The 18,979-nt window shown below is 41.6% G+C and overlaps 1 protein-coding gene across 2 annotated transcripts in view; it reads left to right on the top strand.

Annotated features, from left to right (window-relative positions):
* The window catches only part of MRPS5 (mitochondrial ribosomal protein S5), a 29,059-nt gene extending 10,913 nt beyond the window's left edge, over positions 1 to 18,146 (top strand). Inside the window, exons 5-12 of one of the 2 annotated variants that reach the window (XM_019445810.2) lie at positions 1,402 to 1,635; positions 4,605 to 4,639; positions 6,333 to 6,423; positions 8,194 to 8,240; positions 8,945 to 9,002; positions 9,287 to 9,349; positions 14,563 to 14,699; positions 17,774 to 18,146. In XM_019445810.2, the coding sequence (XP_019301355.1) occupies positions 1,402 to 1,635; positions 4,605 to 4,639; positions 6,333 to 6,423; positions 8,194 to 8,240; positions 8,945 to 9,002; positions 9,287 to 9,349; positions 14,563 to 14,699; positions 17,774 to 17,998 (890 nt within the window). In that variant the 3' untranslated portion in view covers positions 17,999 to 18,146. Of the gene's footprint in view, positions 1 to 1,401; positions 1,636 to 4,604; positions 4,640 to 6,332; positions 6,424 to 8,193; positions 8,241 to 8,944; positions 9,003 to 9,286; positions 9,350 to 14,562; positions 14,700 to 17,773 lie in introns of those variants that run through there. The other variant, XM_019445825.2, reaches the window with a different exon arrangement.
* Positions 18,147 to 18,979: the final 833 nt, after the last annotated feature.

The following is an 18,979-nucleotide window of genomic DNA, read 5'->3' as shown; positions in this document are numbered from 1 at the left end:
GCCCTCAAGGGTCTTATGATTCGGTGAAAGTTGGCAAACCTCTGCAGAGGGCCAGATGGTCAATATTTTTAGCTTTGTGAGCCACATGGACTCTGTTACAACTCTTCAACTCTGCTAAGGGGCACAGAAACAGTCCTAGACAATATATGATCTAACCAGGAGAGCTGTGTTCCAGTAAAACTTTATAAAAACAAGTGGTGGGCAGGATTTGGCCCCTGAGCCTTAGTCTGCCAACCCCTGGAAACATAACTGTTTATACTTGTGTTTTTTAAAGAGTAAAAATTGTATAGTGTACTTGGATCAACATTTTGTGCTATGGTTATTGACCAATTATCCTTGGTAATAATAGCCTTCAGGCATAAAGAAAACACCTTTCACTGCACTTACGTGTCTACTTGAATCTTTTTCTCTGATGACTCACCTTATATCTTATTTTATTTTTTAACTTTTTAAAAAGTACAGCAATCATATGTGTATACTTTCTCAGTAAAAAAATTCAAAGATTGTAGAGAAATCTAAAGTCCCCTTGATGCCCTTTCTATCTTCCCACCAATCCCAGTTGCTGCCCCCCAAGGAAGGCACTGATCTCATTTTGATGTGTTTCCTTCTGACCTTTTTTATTTTTTATTAAAAAACAATTTTTTTTTTTTTTAAACATTTGTTTAGTTTTGAACGACAGAGTACGGCCAGGGGAGGGGGAGAGAGAGAGGGAGACACAGAATCTGAAGCAGGCTCCAGGCTCTGAGCTGTCAGCACAGAGCCCGACAGGGAGCTCAAACCCATGAACCATGAGATCGTGACCTGAGCTGAAGTTGGACGCTTAACTGACTGAGCCACCCAGGTGCCCCTTCTTCTGACCCTTTTTAATGTTTTTATATACATAAATACCCTAAAAGAAATACATATTTTCTTTTTAAAAAAGTAAATTCTATCATATGGTACATTCTGTCCTATAATTTACTTTTTTCACTAATATTAGGTCTTAGAAATTGTTCCACATCAGTATCTCTATAGCAACCTCATTCTTTGAATTTAGTGTAGAATATATACGGGTTGAAGATGCTGTAGTCATTTAACCAGTCCACTATTGCTGTACATTTCGATCTCTTCCACTCTTTGCCTTTACAAGTAACACTTCAGTGGACCTCCTTGTCCAAGCACACTTACGCCTCGTAACTGTGTGGGAATGTTTCTGTAGGTAGCATTAAGTGGGATTACTAGTTATTACAGTAGGTACACTTAAAATTTTAATAGATGGTGCCAAGTGGCCTGCCAAGTGATTGTTAGTTTAAGCTCCCTCCGGCAGCATCATTATCTGTACACCCCTTGCCTACCATTTTAGCACGTAAGAAATGAATGATTTTTAAAAATTCTTATTAATGTATGTTTTCAAACCTCCAGGGCGTCATGGCTTCCTATGGCCTGGTCTCAATGTCCCTCTCATGAGAGACGGAGCTGTGCAGACCATTGCCCAAAGAAGCAAGGAAGACCAGGAGAAGATAGAGGCGGAGATGGTCCAGCAGAGGGAAGAGTGGGACCGGAAGAGGAAGATGAAGGTTAAACGGGAGCGAGGATGGAGTGGAAACACGTGGGGAGGCGTCAGTCTTGGCCCCCCGGACCCTGGTCCCAATGGAGGTAGCTGAGTCCTGGTGTTGCTTACCTTTGTGATGGAGAGAGTACTTGTAGTTCTAGAATTCCTTAAGTGGATTTTACTTGTCTGTTTAGATTGCCTTTTTCCAAAAAAAGGGATTTGAGCATTATTGAAATAACTTCGTGTTAATTACTCAGTTGTATTTTATGGAACACTAGAGGCCCATACACAAAAGTAGTCCACACACAGGATGCAAAGCATTGGCTTCTGGAATCCTTACTGTGTGGCTTCTCAGAGCCTTGAATGTGGTGGTCTATTTGAGAGCTATACAGACCTACTTGTCGGGTGCAGTTCCTCAAACACAGGTGCTCATGGGGTACCTATGGAGCAGCGTGGCTTGGGAGTTCTGTTTTGATAACAGAAGATAAACCAGAGAGTTGTCATTCAGTGTCATAAAAGCATACATGAAATAAAAATTGCTAATACTTATCAGGCCAAATTAGAAAATGAAGTCCTCCCCACACCACCCCATCCCGAATATGTAAAGAAGTAAAACTCACGTGAAAAATTCAATATTGTCAATGAGTAGGAGATGAAGAAATAGATAAGTTTGGCTACTTTGTTAAATTTGGCTTAAAGAGGAGAGAAGTTGAGATGGAGAGATTCAGGTAAACATGCTTAGAACGGAGCAAAATGCTTCAGTTGAGTGGATGAAGGTATGGGAGGGAGAGAAAAAAACTCATAAACTAAAACCCTAATGAGGACCCAGACCCAGGGTGGATAAATGGATTAACTCGTGACTATGGGTTCAGGTGGAGCCTATGTTGTTGGTAGTGGAAATGTGGGCCTGCTGGGGGTGTGGTGGGTGAGTGGTAGCTGTCTGGTGGCTTCATTTAGTCTGTGAGGAGGAGATGGGGTCATCTGCTGAAAGTAGGATGAGCATTGATGAGCATGGGCACCAGAATATTTTGATGAAGAGACAGGTATCTAGGACTGGCTTCAAAATTACCCAATGGCAGCAAAACTAAAAGGCAACCGACAGAATGGGAGAAGATATTTGCAAATGACATGTCAGATAAAGGGTTAGTATCCAAAATCTGTAAAGAACTTATCAAACTCAACACCCAAAAAATGAATAATCCAGTGAAGAAATGGGCAAAAGACATGAGTAGATACTCTTCCAAAGAAGACATCCAGATGGCTAACACACATGAAAAGATGCTGAACGTCACTCATCATCAGGAAAATACAAATCAAGACCACAATGAGATACCGCCTCACACCTGTCAGAATGGCTAACATTAACAACTCAGGCAACAACAGATGTTGGCGAGGATGCGGAGAGAGAGCATCTCTTTTGCATTGTTGGTGGCAATGCAAGCTGGTGCAGCCACTCTGGAAAACAGTATGGAGGTTCCTCAAAAAACTAAAAATAGAACTACCCTACAACCTAGCAATTGCACTGCTAGGTATTTACCCAAGGGATACAGGTGTGCTGTTTCGAAGGGGCACATGCACCCCCATGTTTATAGCAGCGCTGTTGACAATAACCAAAGTATGGAAAGAGCCCAAATGTCCATCGATGGATGAATGGATAAAGATGTGGTATGTATATACAGTGGGGTATTACTTGGCAATCAAAAAGAATGAAATCTTACCATTTGCAACTATGTGGATGGAACTGAAGGGTATTGTGCTAAGTGAAATTAGAGAAAGACAAATATCATATGACTTCACTCAAATGAGGAATTTAAGATACTAAACAGATGAACATAGGGAAGGGAAGCAAAAATAATAATGAAGATAGGGAGTGGGACAAAACATAAGAGACTTAAAAAAATTTTTTTTTTAATGTTTATTTGTGAGAGAGAGAGACAGACAGAGCGTGAGCAGGGGAGAGGCAGAGAGAGAGGGAGACACAGAATCCAAAGCAGGCTCCAGGCTCTGAGCTGTCAGCACAGAGCCCGACTCGGGGCTCGAACTCAAGAACCATGAGATCGTGACCTGAGCCAAAGTCAGACGCGTAACCGACTGAGCCACCCAGGTGCCCAAGGGACTTTTAAATATAGAGAACAAACAGAGGGTTGCTGGAGAGGTTATGGGAGGGGGGATGGGTTAAATGGGTAAGGGGCTTTAAGGAGTCTGCTGCTGAAATCATTGTTGCACTATATACTAACTACCTTGGATGTAAATTAAACAATAAATAAATTAATTTAAAAAAACTACCCAACGAAGTAGGAATTGGACAGAACTTAGAGGAAAGAAGATTGGCTAGGAGTTGATAATTGTCGAAGCTGGCTAATGGGTGTGTAAGACTTCATTTTGCTGTTCTATCTTATTTTTTATGTGAGTGAAATTTTCTATAGGAAAAAGTTAATAAAAATCAGAGAACCCAGAGTGTTTGAAATGGCTGCTGTGGTGAGTGGAAAGAGACATAAAAGGCCAACAGGCAGCAGGGAGGACTTGACTGAGTTGGAGACCATGACTTTTTCGTGGCTCACGTGTGTACTCTGCTTTGACTTCTCTCTAGCAGCGGCACCCTGTAGGTCAGGTGTGGCCAGAGAGTTGCCTTGATTCTGGCCTAGGTGGTATGGTGGGGAGAGAAGAGGGGGAGGAAGTTGAGGCTATTTGCAACGTCTGGTGGAAGTGATGGCTTATGGTGTCTTGGCTGAGTGGCAGAGGCTGTGAAGACCGTAGGGGGTCCGAGGGAAAATAAAGGGGTCAGGAGTCTGGTGGTGCTGGGGAGCTCCAGAACCACCCCTTGTGAGTTGCTGAGTGAGAGAGCTGCAGGGGTAGGAGGATGCAGTCAGGGAGGTGGCCGAGTTGTCGGAATTTAGTGGTGGTGCAGTCTGGTGATCATGGAGGACTAGGGTGTGGCCTGGGGAGTGACACGAAAAGATCTGAGATTCCTTCTCACTTAAAAATCAGTGATGGTGCCTGGTTTGAGAAATGCTTTCATGCACTAATTGTAGAGATCCGTTTATCTACATGCCTTCTTCTTTTCTCTCCACAGAAACATATGATGATTTTGATACCAGAATACTGGAGGTAGGCGTGCTGCATCACTTACCCAGTTGAGCCTTTAGAGAAGTTGGTGTGGGTAGAGCGGGAATAGTGCGAGTGGAACCATGAGGAACAGCCTTTGGTGCGTGATTTTTTTCTGAGACACGGAGCTGGTTCGGATAAGGGAATAACGAAACTTTAATTTCAGTTACTTGATCCTGGCTGTCCTGACTGCTGCCCTCTTTCGGGGGCTACCAGTTGCGGTCTCATGACAAGGCAACTTCAGGGGTACGGTCAAGAACAGAATTTGGAGATTACTATTGAAACCTTCCCTTCTAAAGCTAGCATTAGCAATCTGTCCTGGCACTCAGTTCATGGGGCAGGGTAAGAAAGCTTTGAGTTGCTGTGAATGCCCAGCTCTTGATGGGGAAATAATCTTTTGGGCTGTTTGCAGGCCGTTGAAACTGAAGCCTGTGTCAGGGAAATTTCAGTCACTTTTTCCAGGGTGATTGAAAATCACCAAAATAGTCCACTTCCCTTTGAGCTAGTGCTGCATACTTGGCCAGTGTTAACTATCATTTGGAATAACCATTTATTGATTTTGTGATTGAATATGTATATTATGTATGTATATGAAGGAATGTATGTATGTATATGTATACATATGAATATGTATATTGTGATGAATATGTGTGTGTATTATGTATATTATTTCATCAATATCAGTACTTTATGTTTACAAGCATTTTATGTCTTTGGGGCCCAGTTTATTTCTTTTGGAAGTTAATCCGTTTGAAGAATTCTTATATGTGGATGATTACCTGTAAGATTGTCCACGGGTGTGGACTCGACCTTTTCCTTTAACCTTACTTTTGGGAAGGGACCTGCCATGTAAGCAGTTTAAGGTAACAGTTTCATAGATCCTGGCCTTTTAAATATGCCAAAACAAAACAAACAAACAAAACACAGATTTTCCTGTAGTTTCTAGTAAGCAGGTATTTCTAAATTTTGTATTATCCGGTGAGCCTGCGAGCCTAAACCTTAGCATAGAGATTCAGTCCTGTGCTCATTCTTTCTGTAGACTGCATTTTCATTTCTAAGATACACATCTTCTTCGTTTTAACATCTCTGATCACCGGGAATATGTCTTATAATAAGTCAGTTACAAATTCTTTCAAAGTTTGGTCAGCAACTTTCTTCCTTTGTGAAATTCACTAAAATAGTGTATATTGAGTTGTATGGTTTCCCTTTTTTTTTAAAATTTTTTTATTGTTTATTATTTTTGAGAGAGAGAGAGAGAGACAGAGAGCAAGCAGGGAAGGGGCAGAGGGAGAAGGAGACACAGAATCTGAAACAGGCTCCAGGCTCTGAGCTCTCAGGACAGAGCCCGACGTGGGGCTCGAACTCACAGACTGCAAGATCACTACCTGAGCTGTAGTCAGCCGCCCAACCAACTGAGCCACCCAGGTGCCCCGAGTTGTATGGTTTCTAATCCGTTCAAAAGTTATCTCCGTTCAGCCTTCTAACAACCTTAGGAAATAGGAAGGGAAAGTTCGATTTTACCACTAGAGAAACTGCAGAGAGAGGTTTCCTTTGGAGAGTTGCTGTTGCTACTCATGACTTAGAGGATGTTGTAGCTACTCAGGTGGTGCTGTGTGTGTGTAAGGGGCTCAGTCCAGTTCCCTACTTCAGAATTTCCTTAAGGTGTAATATATATATGAAACATTTTGTGTTTTAGGTAAGAAATGTTTTCAACATGACAGCAAAAGAGGGAAGAAAGAGATCAGTCCGTGTCCTGGTCGCTGTGGGGAATGGCAGAGGAGCCGCAGGTGACCGGGGTGTGATGTGCATGGTGCTGGAGGTGGGGGCAGAGGACAGGTGTGGCCTGGGCTCAGCCCTGGAGTCTGCGGGTTCTTGCCGGTGCCCAGCCCCTTTGTACAGATTAAGCCTTTTAAGTGCATAAGCCTTGTGGTAAACACATAAAATCCCTTGGAGGGAAAAGGAACAGAAGTTCCTCTATCTGCCTTTTTCTATGAGAACAATGGATATTTTAAAAGGCTTAAGACACTGTTGTCTTATGTATAATGAAAAACTAGGGAGGGAAAGCCACTAAATGTTCAACAGTAGGGGTGTAGTTACGAGAGGAGTATATCCAGGGCGCCTGGGTAACTCAGTTTAAGTGTCTGACTCTTGATTTCAGTTCAGGTCATGATCTCACAGTCCTGAGATTGAGCCCCATAGGCCCTGTGCTGGTCATAGAACCTGCTTAAAATTCTCTCTCTCTCTCTCTCTCTCTCTCTCTCTGTCTTTCTCTCTCTTTCTCTCTCTCTCTCTCTCTCCCTTTCCCTCTCCCTCCCTCCCTTCTTCTCCCTCTCCCTCTGCCACCCCTCTCCTGTGTGCATGTGAGCACTTTCTCTAAAAAAAAAAAAGTATAGCCACACATTGTAATATTCTGTAGCCATTAAAGTATATATTAGAAAATTATTTATGAAATAACGCTAATGAAAAATAAACAAAAAAATTTCATATAAGACTGTATAATACAATCCCAATTTTTTGTTTTGTTTTTTTTAATATAAAGTATGTTTATATGCAAAGACTAGAAGGATATACACTGAAATGGTTAATAATGTTTAATCTGTAGGTTTGCCAGTCATTTAAACTTTCTTCTTTATACTTCTCTGTAAAATTTCCCCAGTGAACATCTGGTTTTGAAATGTATACACGAACGTGTACGGGAGAGAAAATTGGAAAACTGCCTACTGACGCTTTTTGTCTTTAAGTTTATTTATTTTGAGAGAGAGAGAGAGTGCGCAAGACGGAAAGGAGCAGAGAGAGAGAGAGAGGGAGAGAATCCCCAAGCAGGCTCTGTGCTGTCAGCGTAGAGCCCCACGTGAGGCTTGGACTCACAAACTGGGAGATCATGATCTGAGCTGAAATCAAGAGTCAGACGCTCAACTGACTGAGAAATCCAGGCGCCCTGCTTTATATTACTTTCTTATATATAATTTAAAAATAAAATACATTCTTCAAAATAAAGAATTAATGGTGATAGCAAATAATGGCAGCATTTCCATTAATTTGTGATAAATTTCATTTTATAGGGTTAAGCATTCACAAACTTAAGAATTGTTGATTTTATTTCCTGGTTAATTGAAATTTGAATTGCATTTGTAAGTTCCAGGGAAGTCATGGTTTTTCTCTATAGCAGTGTATATTTTTCCCCAACCTTTCTGGTTGTTTTAATCTATTTTAAAAAATGTTCAAAACCATTTATCTTATTAGTTTAGAGCATGATTAGTTTTTGTTTAAGTATATTTCGTTTTATCTAGAGACTTACAAAAGGTAATGTTATACACCTAACCTTGGATTTCATAGATACTTTCAAATGTAATCTTTCCAAAATGCCCCAAAACAGATAGGCAAATCTCAGTAGCCTCATGTTTTATGGTTTGTTTTGGATAGCAGGTTTTCTGTGGGCAGAAGATGAAATGCTACGAAATATTGTAGGAACTGAAACTTAAAATGTAGTGAAAGACAGTATGTGCCAAATTTATGCCCCTTATTTTATTTGTCATTTTTTTTTTTTTTTTTTTAAGGTTTTGCCATTGGGAAAGCCACTGAACGAGCAGATGCTTTCAGAAAAGTACGTACATTTTTCTTTTGTTGATACTAAAAGTTCGGTGTGCTAGGTACCATTAGAACCACACACACAAAAAATAATAAAAATAAGAACCCTCCTCTGAGGCTTACTGTCAACAGTTACTTAACTCATACATAGCCTAAGCAGTACCTGTTTTCTTTTGCGTCATTTTTAGCAGACTTGTGATTGCTTCCCAAAAGCATGAGACAGCTGGGAAGGCTTGAACTCTGACAGAATGTTCGAAGATACTAAGGAATTATTGTTAATGTTTTTTAGATATGATAGTGATACTGTGGTTATAAGTTTTTTTTTGTTTTGTTTTGTTTTGTTTTTTAATTTTTTTAACGTTTATTTATTTTTGAGACAGAGAGAGACAGAGCATGAACAGGGGAGGGTCAGAGAGAGGGAGACACAGAATCCGAAACAGGCTCCAGGCCCTGAGCTGTCAGCACAGAGCCCGATGCGGGGCTTGAACCCACGGACCGTGAGATCATGACCTGACCCGAAGTCGGCTGCTTAACCGACTGAGCCACCCAGGCGCCCCATAAGTTTTTTTAAATTAAGTCTTTTTATAAGTATATAATGAAATGTTTAAGTTGGAAATTTTCGGTAATAAAATATTTTCTGCAAGCTATTTTTTAACATCTCCAAGAAAATGTAAATTCCAATAGTAGATTTAAGAATAGTGTTTTCCTTCTTTCTTTCAGGCAAAGAACAGAGCAGTACAATATTTACACTATGTAGAACGGTATGAAGACCATACAAGTGAGTGTTAATCATTTGTAGGATTACACTTGTTTCATTATATGTGACAATATATCTCTAAGGCCATCTTCGCGGTTCTCTGCTTGTTACCATGTTCTGGAACAAATAATTATATAAGATGCATAAACAAATTTTCTTCCCTAGTGATGAGTGAAATCAGAATCTTGTCAATCATCCTTGGCCAACGTGTGCTGGCTCCTTTGGTAGCATTAGTTCTGTGGTGGCATTTGCAAGGGCATTAAAGCTACACACCTAATCCTTATGCTTATGTTTTTATCCTCCAGTATTCCACGATATTTCTTTGACATTTAAAAGGACGCATATCAAGATGAAGAAAAAACCCAGAGGTAACCGAAAACACTCTTATAATTTGTTAAAGCAGAGTAATTATCTCAATTCCATCCTGTCCTGTATTTTTGATCAGTTGTATTGAACTCATTTTGAAAATACCAAAATGGAAAGGCCTGAGTTTCATTTAAGAAGGCCGAGGCTCCCAGGGAAATAAAATGTAGTCAGCGCACTCAGGCTCCTGTGAACACAGGCATGTACCAGGGGTAATTCTAGGTGGGAAGAGCATACTCTGAATAGGAAATAGTAATGGAATGAATCATTGGGTTTGGATAAGCGCGAGCATTCATTTCTCCTTGAGAATTCATTGATGTTGTTAGATGGCCTACTTACAGCTTCTTCAGTTCCAGTCATTTATTCACATTGTCAAAGATTGATTGAACATCATCTGTGAGCTGGGTGCTATGCTAAGCTCTGGAAGCAGAGGTAGACTTTCTTCCTGTTGCAAGCAAGGAGGCAGAGTTCAGGGTCACAGAGCTGTGGCAGTCATGCCCAGCGGACTTTGGGTATAGAATTCTTGAGCACTTTGATTTTGTTTAGCTATGGTTCTACAGTAAAAATGATACTCTTGGTATATCTTTATTTTGTTTTATTTTATTAAAAAAATTTTTTTGACATTTATTTATTTTTGAGGGAGAGCGAGAGCATGAGCAGGGGAGGGGCAGAGAGAGAGAGGGAGACAGAATCCGAAGCAGGCTTCAGGCTCTGAGCTGTGAGCACAGAGCCTGATGCGGGGCTTGAACTCAACAAACCATGAGATCGTGACCTGAGCCAAAGTTGGACACTTACCTGACTGAGCCACCCAGGCACCTCTATCTTTATTTATTTATTATTTTTACAGTTTATTTATTTATTTATTTTGAGAGAGAGAGAGAACAAGTAGGAGAGGGGCAGAGAGAGGGAGAGACAGAATCCCAAGCAGGCTTTGCGCCATCAGCCCAGACCTTGATTTGGGGCTTGAACTCAGAGACTGTGAGATCATGACCTGAGTTGAGATCAAGAGTCAGATGCTTAACCGACTGAGCCACCCAGGTGTGTGCCCCTCTAGGCATATCTTTAAAAGTTTGGATCAGGGGCGCCTGGGTGGCTCGGTCGGTTGAGTGACCGACTTCAGCTCAGGTCGTGATATCACGGTTTGTGAGTTCGAGCTCTGCCTCGGGCTCTGTGCTGACAGCTCAGAGCCTGGAGCCTGCATCGGATTCTGTGTCTCCCTCTCTCTCTGCCCCTTCCCTACTCACGCTCTGTTTCTCTCTGTCTCAGAAATAAATAAACATTAAAAAAAAAAATTAAAAAAAAAAGTTTGGATCAGAAAAAGAATAAGACACCTAAATTTTTCATGTCAAAGCTAGGACGTGGAAATCAATCAGGAGGAAAAAACATCAAATTCAGTACTAATTTTGCACCAAGAGAACCTGCCTATTTTTAAGTGAACTTACCTTCTGCTTTAAAATCACAGTCATTCATATGCCTAATAAAAACCTTTATTTATTAGTAGAAAAAGTATTAAATTGAACACTTAGACGTCAAGCTTATACTTGCACGATTCCTATGATAGCTACTACCCTGAGTGGCTATTGAGCACTTGAAATGTGGCTACTGAGATCTGTGAAGCACAAAGGCTTAGTACGAAAAAAAAAAGAATGTAAAATATCTCAAAATTATTGTATTGATTACATGTTGAAATGATAGTGTTTTGGATATACTAGGTTAATACAATATATTACTAAAAATAATTTTACCTTTTTTTTTTTTTTAATTTTTTTTTAACATTTATTTTTGAGACAGAGAGAGACAAAGCATGAGTGGGGAGGGGCAGAGAGAGAAGGAGACACAGAATCTGAAACAGGCTCTGAGCTGTCAGCACAGAGCCTGACGCGGGGCTCGAACTAACAAACTGTGAGATCATAACCTGAGCCGAAGTCGGACGCCCAACCGACTGAGCCACCCAGGCGCCCCAATTTTACCTTTTTTTCTGAAATGTATCAGTGAGAAAATTTGAAATTCCATGTATGGCTTGCATATATGGCTTATGTCCTATTTCTGTTGAACAGCGTTGGTTTAGATACATTTATATCCACATGATTTTTGAAAGATAGCTACAGTTTTCATTAATTGCCGAAGTTACCTTTTTTATCTTCCCTGTCTCCTTAAGCTGTATCTTTCAGCTTTCTGTCTAGTTGAACACATTCCCTGTGCATTGAGGTTAAATATTCTGATTTTGAAGCTGAAACAGTGTGATACATTATAGACAGCATTTCCTATACTATGTTCCTGTGCATCACTATTTCTATGAGCAGATACTAATAAGTGTGAACTCCAGAAAGAGTGTCATGTGGGAAAATGATAAAGGAAAGTAAAAAAAAAAAAAAAAATGTTTGTACATCTTTGTGATTGTCACAGTCTTTTTTTTTTTAATTTTTTTTTTTTTTTAACATTTATTTATTTTTGAGACAGAGAGAGACAGAGCATGAACAGGGAAGGGTCAGAGAGAGAGGGAGACACAGAATCTGAAACAGGCTCCAGGCTCTGAGCTGTCAGCACAGAGCCTGACGCAGGGCTCGAACTCATGGACCACGAGATCGTGACCTGAGCCGAAGTCGGCCACTTAACCGACTGAGCCACCCAGGCGCCCCTGATTGTCACAGTCTTTAATGCACTACCGTGCAATGTGAATCCCCCAGAGGGGCATAGAGAATGTAGCATTTCCAAACTTATTTAGTCATGGGACACTTCTTCCTTGGCTGCAGCATGGTGTCTGATTCCTCACACAGCACTGCTAAACATTTCCTATCTTGCATCCGTGTTCATCAGGGAAATTGGTCTATAGTTCTCCTTTTTAGCGGGGTTTCTGTCTGGTTTTGGAATCAAGGTAATGCTGGCCTCATAGAAAGAGTCTGGAAGTTTTCCTTTCATTTCTATTTTTTGGAACAGCTTCAAGAGAATAGGTGTTAACTCTTCCTGAAATGTTTGGTAGAATTCCCCTGGAAAGCCATCTGGCCCTGGACTCTTGTATTTGGGAGATTTTTTTTTTTTTTTTTTTTTTTTTAAATTTTTTTTTTTTTTCAACGTTTTTTATTTATTTTTGGGACAGAGAGAGACAGAGCATGAACGGGGGAGGGGCAGAGAGAGAGGGAGACACAGAATCGGAAACAGGCTCCAGGCTCCGAGCCATCAGCCCGGAGCCTGACGCGGGGCTCGAACTCACGGACCGCGAGATCGTGACCTGGCTGAAGTCGGACGCTTAACCGACTGCGCCACCCAGGCGCCCCTATTTGGGAGATTTTTGATTACTAATTAGATTTTTTTACTGGTTATGGGTCTGTTCAAGTTTTCTATTTCTTCCTGTTTCAGCTTTGGTAGTGTATATGTTTCTAGGAATTTGTCCATTTCTTCCAGATTGCCCATTTTATTGGTATATAATTGCTCATAATATTCTCTTATTATTGTTTTTATTTCTGCTGTGTTGGTTGTGATCTCTCCTCTTTCATTCTTGATTTTATTTATTTGGGTCCTTTCCTTTTTCTTTTTGATCCAACTGTCTAGTGGTTTATCAATTTGGTTAATTCTTCCAAAGAACCAGCTTCTGGTTTCATTGGTTTCTGCTGTTTTTTTGGTTTCGATAGCATTAATTTCTGCTCCAATCTTTATTATTTCCTGTCTTCTGCTGGTAAGCATTTCCTATCTTAACACACACACACACACACACACACACTTTCATTAAACAAGGAGTTTTTGACACAGTGTGTGCCTGAAAGACTTCACAGTCAAAGTACATCCAAATAGTTCCCATGGGACTATGACCACTATTATATGGGTATTTGTATATGTACACAACTGGCTACCATTTGGGGAGGGCCGTGTATGGTCCAGGTGCTGTGCGGTATTCACACCTTCCCTCCGGAGCTCGCCATCAGCTCTGCCACGTAGGTGTGGAGGGCAAGGGAGGTTCTGGCCTAGGATCATTCAGTGAGCAGTAGCAGGTTAGAATTTGCCTTCTAGGCCCTTCCGAGGATCTGCCTTGCATGGGCACCAGTCTGCAGGTGTGTGTGCATCTATACACATCTATGCGTGCATACATTTGTTCACACGTGGACACGTTTTATGTGTATAACTCTGCGCACAGAAGAACAGACCACCCCGTTGTTGCCTGTCTTAGCTACCCTCTGAGGTCCCCGGTTCTTATGTGATCTGCCATAGCTATGGGGTCCACTTTAATCGGCTCTTTCAAGTAGAAGGGATGGTTCCACGTTAGTTGCTTGTATCCGAATGTAGTTTTTACACACATATATTGAATTACCATTGAAAATTGGAAATCAGAGGGGCGCCTGGGTGGCTCAGTCAGTTGAGCATTCGACTTCAGCTCAGGTCATGATCTCGTGGTTCATGAGTTCAAGCCCCCCAAAGGGCTCTGTGCTGACAGCTCAGCCTGGAGCCTGCTTCAGATTCTGTGTCCTTCTCTATCTACCCCTCTCCTGCTCATGCTCTGTCTGTCTCTCTCTCTCTCAAAAATAAACATTAAAAAAAAATTGGAAATTAGAAAGACAGTAACATGTAATATCTAGAGTAGATCCTCTGCCTTAAAGCAGGGAGGCATGTGCTAAGTTTCATGTCTGGCTAATCAAAATGTGAGTCTAAATTTGGGGTGTCTTTCTCTCACTGCTGCCTGCATTTGCTGGCTATTGATTTAGGGTCTGGGGATACAGTAGAAACAAACAATATCCTAGCCTTCACAGAGCCCACATTCTAGTGAGGGGAAGCATCAGATAAACAGGTTCCACTAAGTGCCTGAAAGCAGCAATTAAGATGCTATGTTTTGTGGGGAGCGGGGGAAAGGGTGCATTACCAAAGCCAAGAGAGGAGTTCTTCCTGGAAGAGGAAATAGGTGTCTCTGCTCAGTGCAAATGAGCAATTGAGGAGGGGGAGAATAGACATGTCCCTCTGCCCTTAGCCAACATGGGCGTGGGGGGCCTAGAACTTTCACACATTTCTGTTAATCTTTATAATATTCCTGTTTTTTTGCCCTCATGTTTAAGAAATTTATATATATTGTTTTTTTAGTCTTTATAACATCTCATTTAAATCAGTGTCGTTATGGAAATTAAGGAAGCTGTCCAGGGAAGCGATGAAGCCATAATATGAATCAGGGCCTCCTAAGCCCAGAGCCCAAAGCTGTGTGAAGGCCAGCAGGGTGACTGCGTTTTTCCTTTTCTAGGCTACGGCCTCCGCTGCCATCGGGCCATCATCACCATCTGCCGGCTCATTGGCATTAAAGACATGTATGCCAAGGTCTCTGGGTCCGTCAACATGCTCAACCTCACACGAGGCCTCTTCCGTGGGCTTTCCCACCAGGTAACCCTTCCCTAGGCTCTGAAACAGAAGTTCTAGTTTGTATTTCAATTGTGTGCATTTAAGCCATGATGGCCTGGGGCCACCGGGGGACTTGGGCATTCTTTGTTGCCTATGGCTGCATCAGTTTAAAGTTAATCCAACTGGAGAATTAGTTCATGAAAATTACCCTTAAAAAATACTTCAGGGGTATTTTGAAGTTTCAAAATTTAGTATTTTTCAAAGCCAATAATTATAATCTGTGTTTTTTTACGAAAAGAATTTATGCTTGTTCTATAGCTCTAACAGTATAGACATGTAAAGTAAAAAGAGGAAGGCTGTTTCCTAATTTAGTTCTTTCAGTTGGGACTAGAGTGAAGCCTCTAGGGTACCTCTCCACTCTAGAGTGCTGTCTTCAGTAGAAGCACAGGCGGTTTTCAAGTTACCTGCGTAGGTCGTTTAGACAGACACCTGCGTTAGTAGGAACAATGAATGTTAATATGCCAAGTTCTTTCTCTGCAGAGCTGAAAGCTCTGGGCTGCCACCCAGCCTGCCCACTCAGCCTGGGCTAGGCTTGCAATCACTCTACTCCCCAGTGAAGAGGCCCCTCCTCCTAGGTTGCCCTCTTAACTGCTCCGAGGGATGGCGTGTTCTTGAAGGGATAGACCTTAGCGGAGGGTAAGGGTCCTTAGCTAAGGGTAGACCTTAGCGGAGCTGGATGAGCAGAAAAGACAGCCAGGTTCAAGAGACTCCACTTGCTGACCTATTAAAGACTTTGACAGGCTTCCTGACACTTAAAAGTGTGATGGCCAGGGGTGCCTAGGTGGCTCAGTCAGTTAAGCGTCTGACGTCAGCTCAATTCATGATCTCATGGCTTGTGAATTTGAGTCCCATGTCGGGCTCTGTGCTGACAGCTCAGAGCCTGGAACCTGCTTCGGATTCTCTTGTCTTCCTCTCTCTCTGCCCCTCCCCCGCTCGCTCTCTGTCTCTCTCTCAAAAATAAATGAACATTAGAAAAAAAAAAACAAAGTCTGATGGCTAGGTTTAAATAAAGTGGTCCCTGGACTAATTATACATGCTCTGTTTAAAATAGGAAAGTTAATTAGAAGAAAAAGCTTTAGAGGTGCCTGGGTGGTTTAGTCAGTTGAGCATCCAACTCTTGACTTCAGCTTAGGTCATGATCCCAGGGTGTGGGATCAAGCCCTATGCTCTGCACTGAGCATGGAGCCTGCTTGGGATTTTCTCTCTCTCTCTCTCTCTCTCTCTCTCTCTCTCTCTCCCTCTCTCCCTCCCTCCCTCCCTCCCTTCCTCCCTCCCCTCTCTCTTTCCCCTCCCCCTTTCCTTCTCCCTCTCCCTCCTTCCTTCTGCCCCTCTTTCCCCACTCTCACTCTCTCTTTGAAATAAATAAAACGAAAAAAAAAGAAAAATTTTAGGTGAAGAGATGCTTTTGGAACAGGTGTGTGTGTGTGTGTGTGTGTGTGTGTGTGTGTGTGTGTTGTTACTGTCTAAAATATGCTTCAAAAACACTTCTAGGAGGGTCTGGGTGGCTCAGTCAGTTAAGTATCTGACTTCAGCTCAGGTCATGATCTTGCGTTTTGTGTGTTCGAGCCCCGCCTCCAGCTCTGTGCTGACAGCTCAGAGCCTGGAGCCTGCTTCAGATCCTCTGCTTCTCTCTCTGCCCCTCTCCTGCTCCAGTTCTCTCTCTCTCTCTCTCTCTCAAAAATGAATAAACATTAAAATTAAAAAATAAAAAAGCACTTTCAAATCCAAACTGTTAGATGTTTAATTTTTTGATGTAGCTACGGTATTGGTTTTAGATAGGTCATATTTATGATCAAGTAGACTTGTTCTTTTATGTAATATTTTTGTTTTAAGTTAGTACTTTGGATTTTCTGATATGATTACCAGGTATCATCTCTTCTAAGATGCTGTCAACTGTAAAATGTTGCATTATTTAATGTGCTATTCAAAAAGAAAAAGAATGTCACCAATTTAAGCAACATGCCATGGACTATAAGATCTACCAATTTAAATTATTTTGTTTTTATGAAGCAGCTCATCTTTTTTCTAATTTCAAACTTTTGTAGGATTAGAGAGAATAGTACAAGATGGCCATAAGGTCTGGAAACAGGAGATTGGCATGTCAGATATTTTAATGTACTACCAATAAACTAACTGTATTTCCTTTTTCCAGACTTCTGTGGCTACTGTCCATGATAAGTCCCCTTGGCCCTCTTACCCAATGTCAGCAGTGAACAGCTCATGGCCAATCTTTGTGTCTCAGTACCACCCCCATGCAGCCCAGTCATTTTGAACCAGGCCTCAGACACCACTTTATGTCATTTGTAAATATTTCAGTATGTATTTCTAAAAGATAAGGATTAAAAAGTACCCGTTGGTACTATTATACCTAAAAAGTAACAGTACCACAGTATCTCGAGTTACCTAGGTAGTGTTCATAGAAATGTATCCATTTGTTATATTAAAAAGAAATTTGTTACATAATTTGTTTTCCAGAAAAAGTCTGTAGATTGTAAGTTCTTGCCATGTCTTTTAAATCACTTCTAATCTATAGGTTTCCCTCTTCTTTTTTTCCTCGTGTGTGTGTGTGTGTGTGTGTGTGTATTTATTTTTATTTATATTATATTATATTATATTATATTATATTATATTATATTATATTATATTATATTATATTTTTTAGGAAACTAGGTTGTTTGTCTTGTAGCTTCCCAGTCTGGTGCTGACTACATACCTGTGGTCCTCAGTGCAGGTCTCACCCTGCATGTCCTGTAAAACGTTAGCTAGAGCTAGGGGCTTGATGAGAATCAAGTTCAGTTTTGGGCACAGCGTGACACATAATTGGGAGGGTTTGGAAGGCAAGAGACCAGAGGCCAACGCCCTTCCTCCAGTCCAGTTGGGATTGGGGAGATGATGCCATGCACCCCAAATCACTGTGGTGTGGCCACAAAACACATTGCCCGGAATCGACTTTGAAATGGTAAGTCCCCCAAGTGGTACGTGGGAAGTTCCCGATCTTTAAGTTACAGATGTATCTCATAGACCTAACCTGGCATTCTCCATTTGGTCTTGCCCAGGAAACCCACCAACAACTGGCTGATAAGAAGAGTCTCCATGTCGTGGAATTCCGGGAGGAATGTGGCCCTCTACCCATCGTGGTGGCCTCCCCCACGGGGGCCTTGAGAAAGGATCCGGAGCCGGAAGATGACATTCCAGACATCCGACTGGACTGGGAAGAAGTGAGGGCGGCGCAGGGAATGAAGCGCTCGGCGTGGTCGAATTTAAAGAGAGGTGCTACGTGAGCTTCCCTCTGGCCTTGCACGGTTGCCACGTCTGGTACTGCCTGGCACCGAGAAGAGACTCAGCCCTTCCCATTTTGGAATGTCACTTTCTTTTTAAAGGAAAGGTCAACCTTCTTTATTTACAAATAATAAAGAACTACAACTTTAATTTATTGAGCACGTGGTATATACCAGTCACTGTGAGAGGAGCCGCACGTACGTATTTTAGTTCAAGACTGCTTTAAATATTCATTTAAACTAGCAAAAGCAGGGGTACCTCGGTGGCTCAGTTGGTTAAGTTTCCCACTTTGGCGCAGGGCATGATCTCGCGGTCCGTGAGATCGAGCCCCGCGTCGGGCTCTGTGCGGACCGCTCAGAGCCAGGAGCCTGCTTCAGATTCTGTGTCTCCCTCTCTCTCTGCCCCTCCCCTGTTCATGCTCTGTCTCTCCCTGTCTCAAAAATAAATAAAAATGTTAAAAAAAAAAGTTTAAAAAAAAATAATAAAATAAAATAAACTAGCAAAAGCAAATGGACTAGGAAGACAGGGCTTATAGCCTGACCTAAGCAAAAATAATATGCCAAATAATAATTGCTATAATAATTAAAGCTAATATATATGAACTTTGATTTGTCCAAAATGAGTGTCATTAACTTCATTTTACAGAGCAGTTAAGTACTTGACTAGAGTCACACAGCTAGAAAGTCGAGGAACATGGACAAACCCTGTTCTTTTTGACTCTAGAAATCCTCTTTTTAAACCTTTTTGTATGGCTGTTTTAGCAGTCGCCGTATCGGTGTTACACTGTGCGAATGCCACTCCTCACCAGTCTGCTGGTGTTGACGTTTAATCACTTGCAAGTGTAGAAACTTTCAATCCCTTACCTTCCCTTTCAATCCCTTACCTTCCCCTGTTTCTGTAATTGTGTTTAAATTTACTCCACCTACGTTTAGAGCCATAGTATTCTATTTTCCGCTTTAACCATCAAACATAATATGGAAAAC

The sequence above is a fragment of the Panthera pardus genome, unplaced genomic scaffold, assembly GCF_024362965.1.
Source record: "Panthera pardus isolate Hobbes unplaced genomic scaffold, ASM2436296v1 HiC_scaffold_26, whole genome shotgun sequence".
Classification (NCBI taxonomy): domain Eukaryota; kingdom Metazoa; phylum Chordata; class Mammalia; order Carnivora; family Felidae; genus Panthera; species Panthera pardus.
The sequence above is the reverse complement of the archived record's forward strand: the minus strand, read 5'-3'. Positions and strand labels throughout refer to the sequence as shown.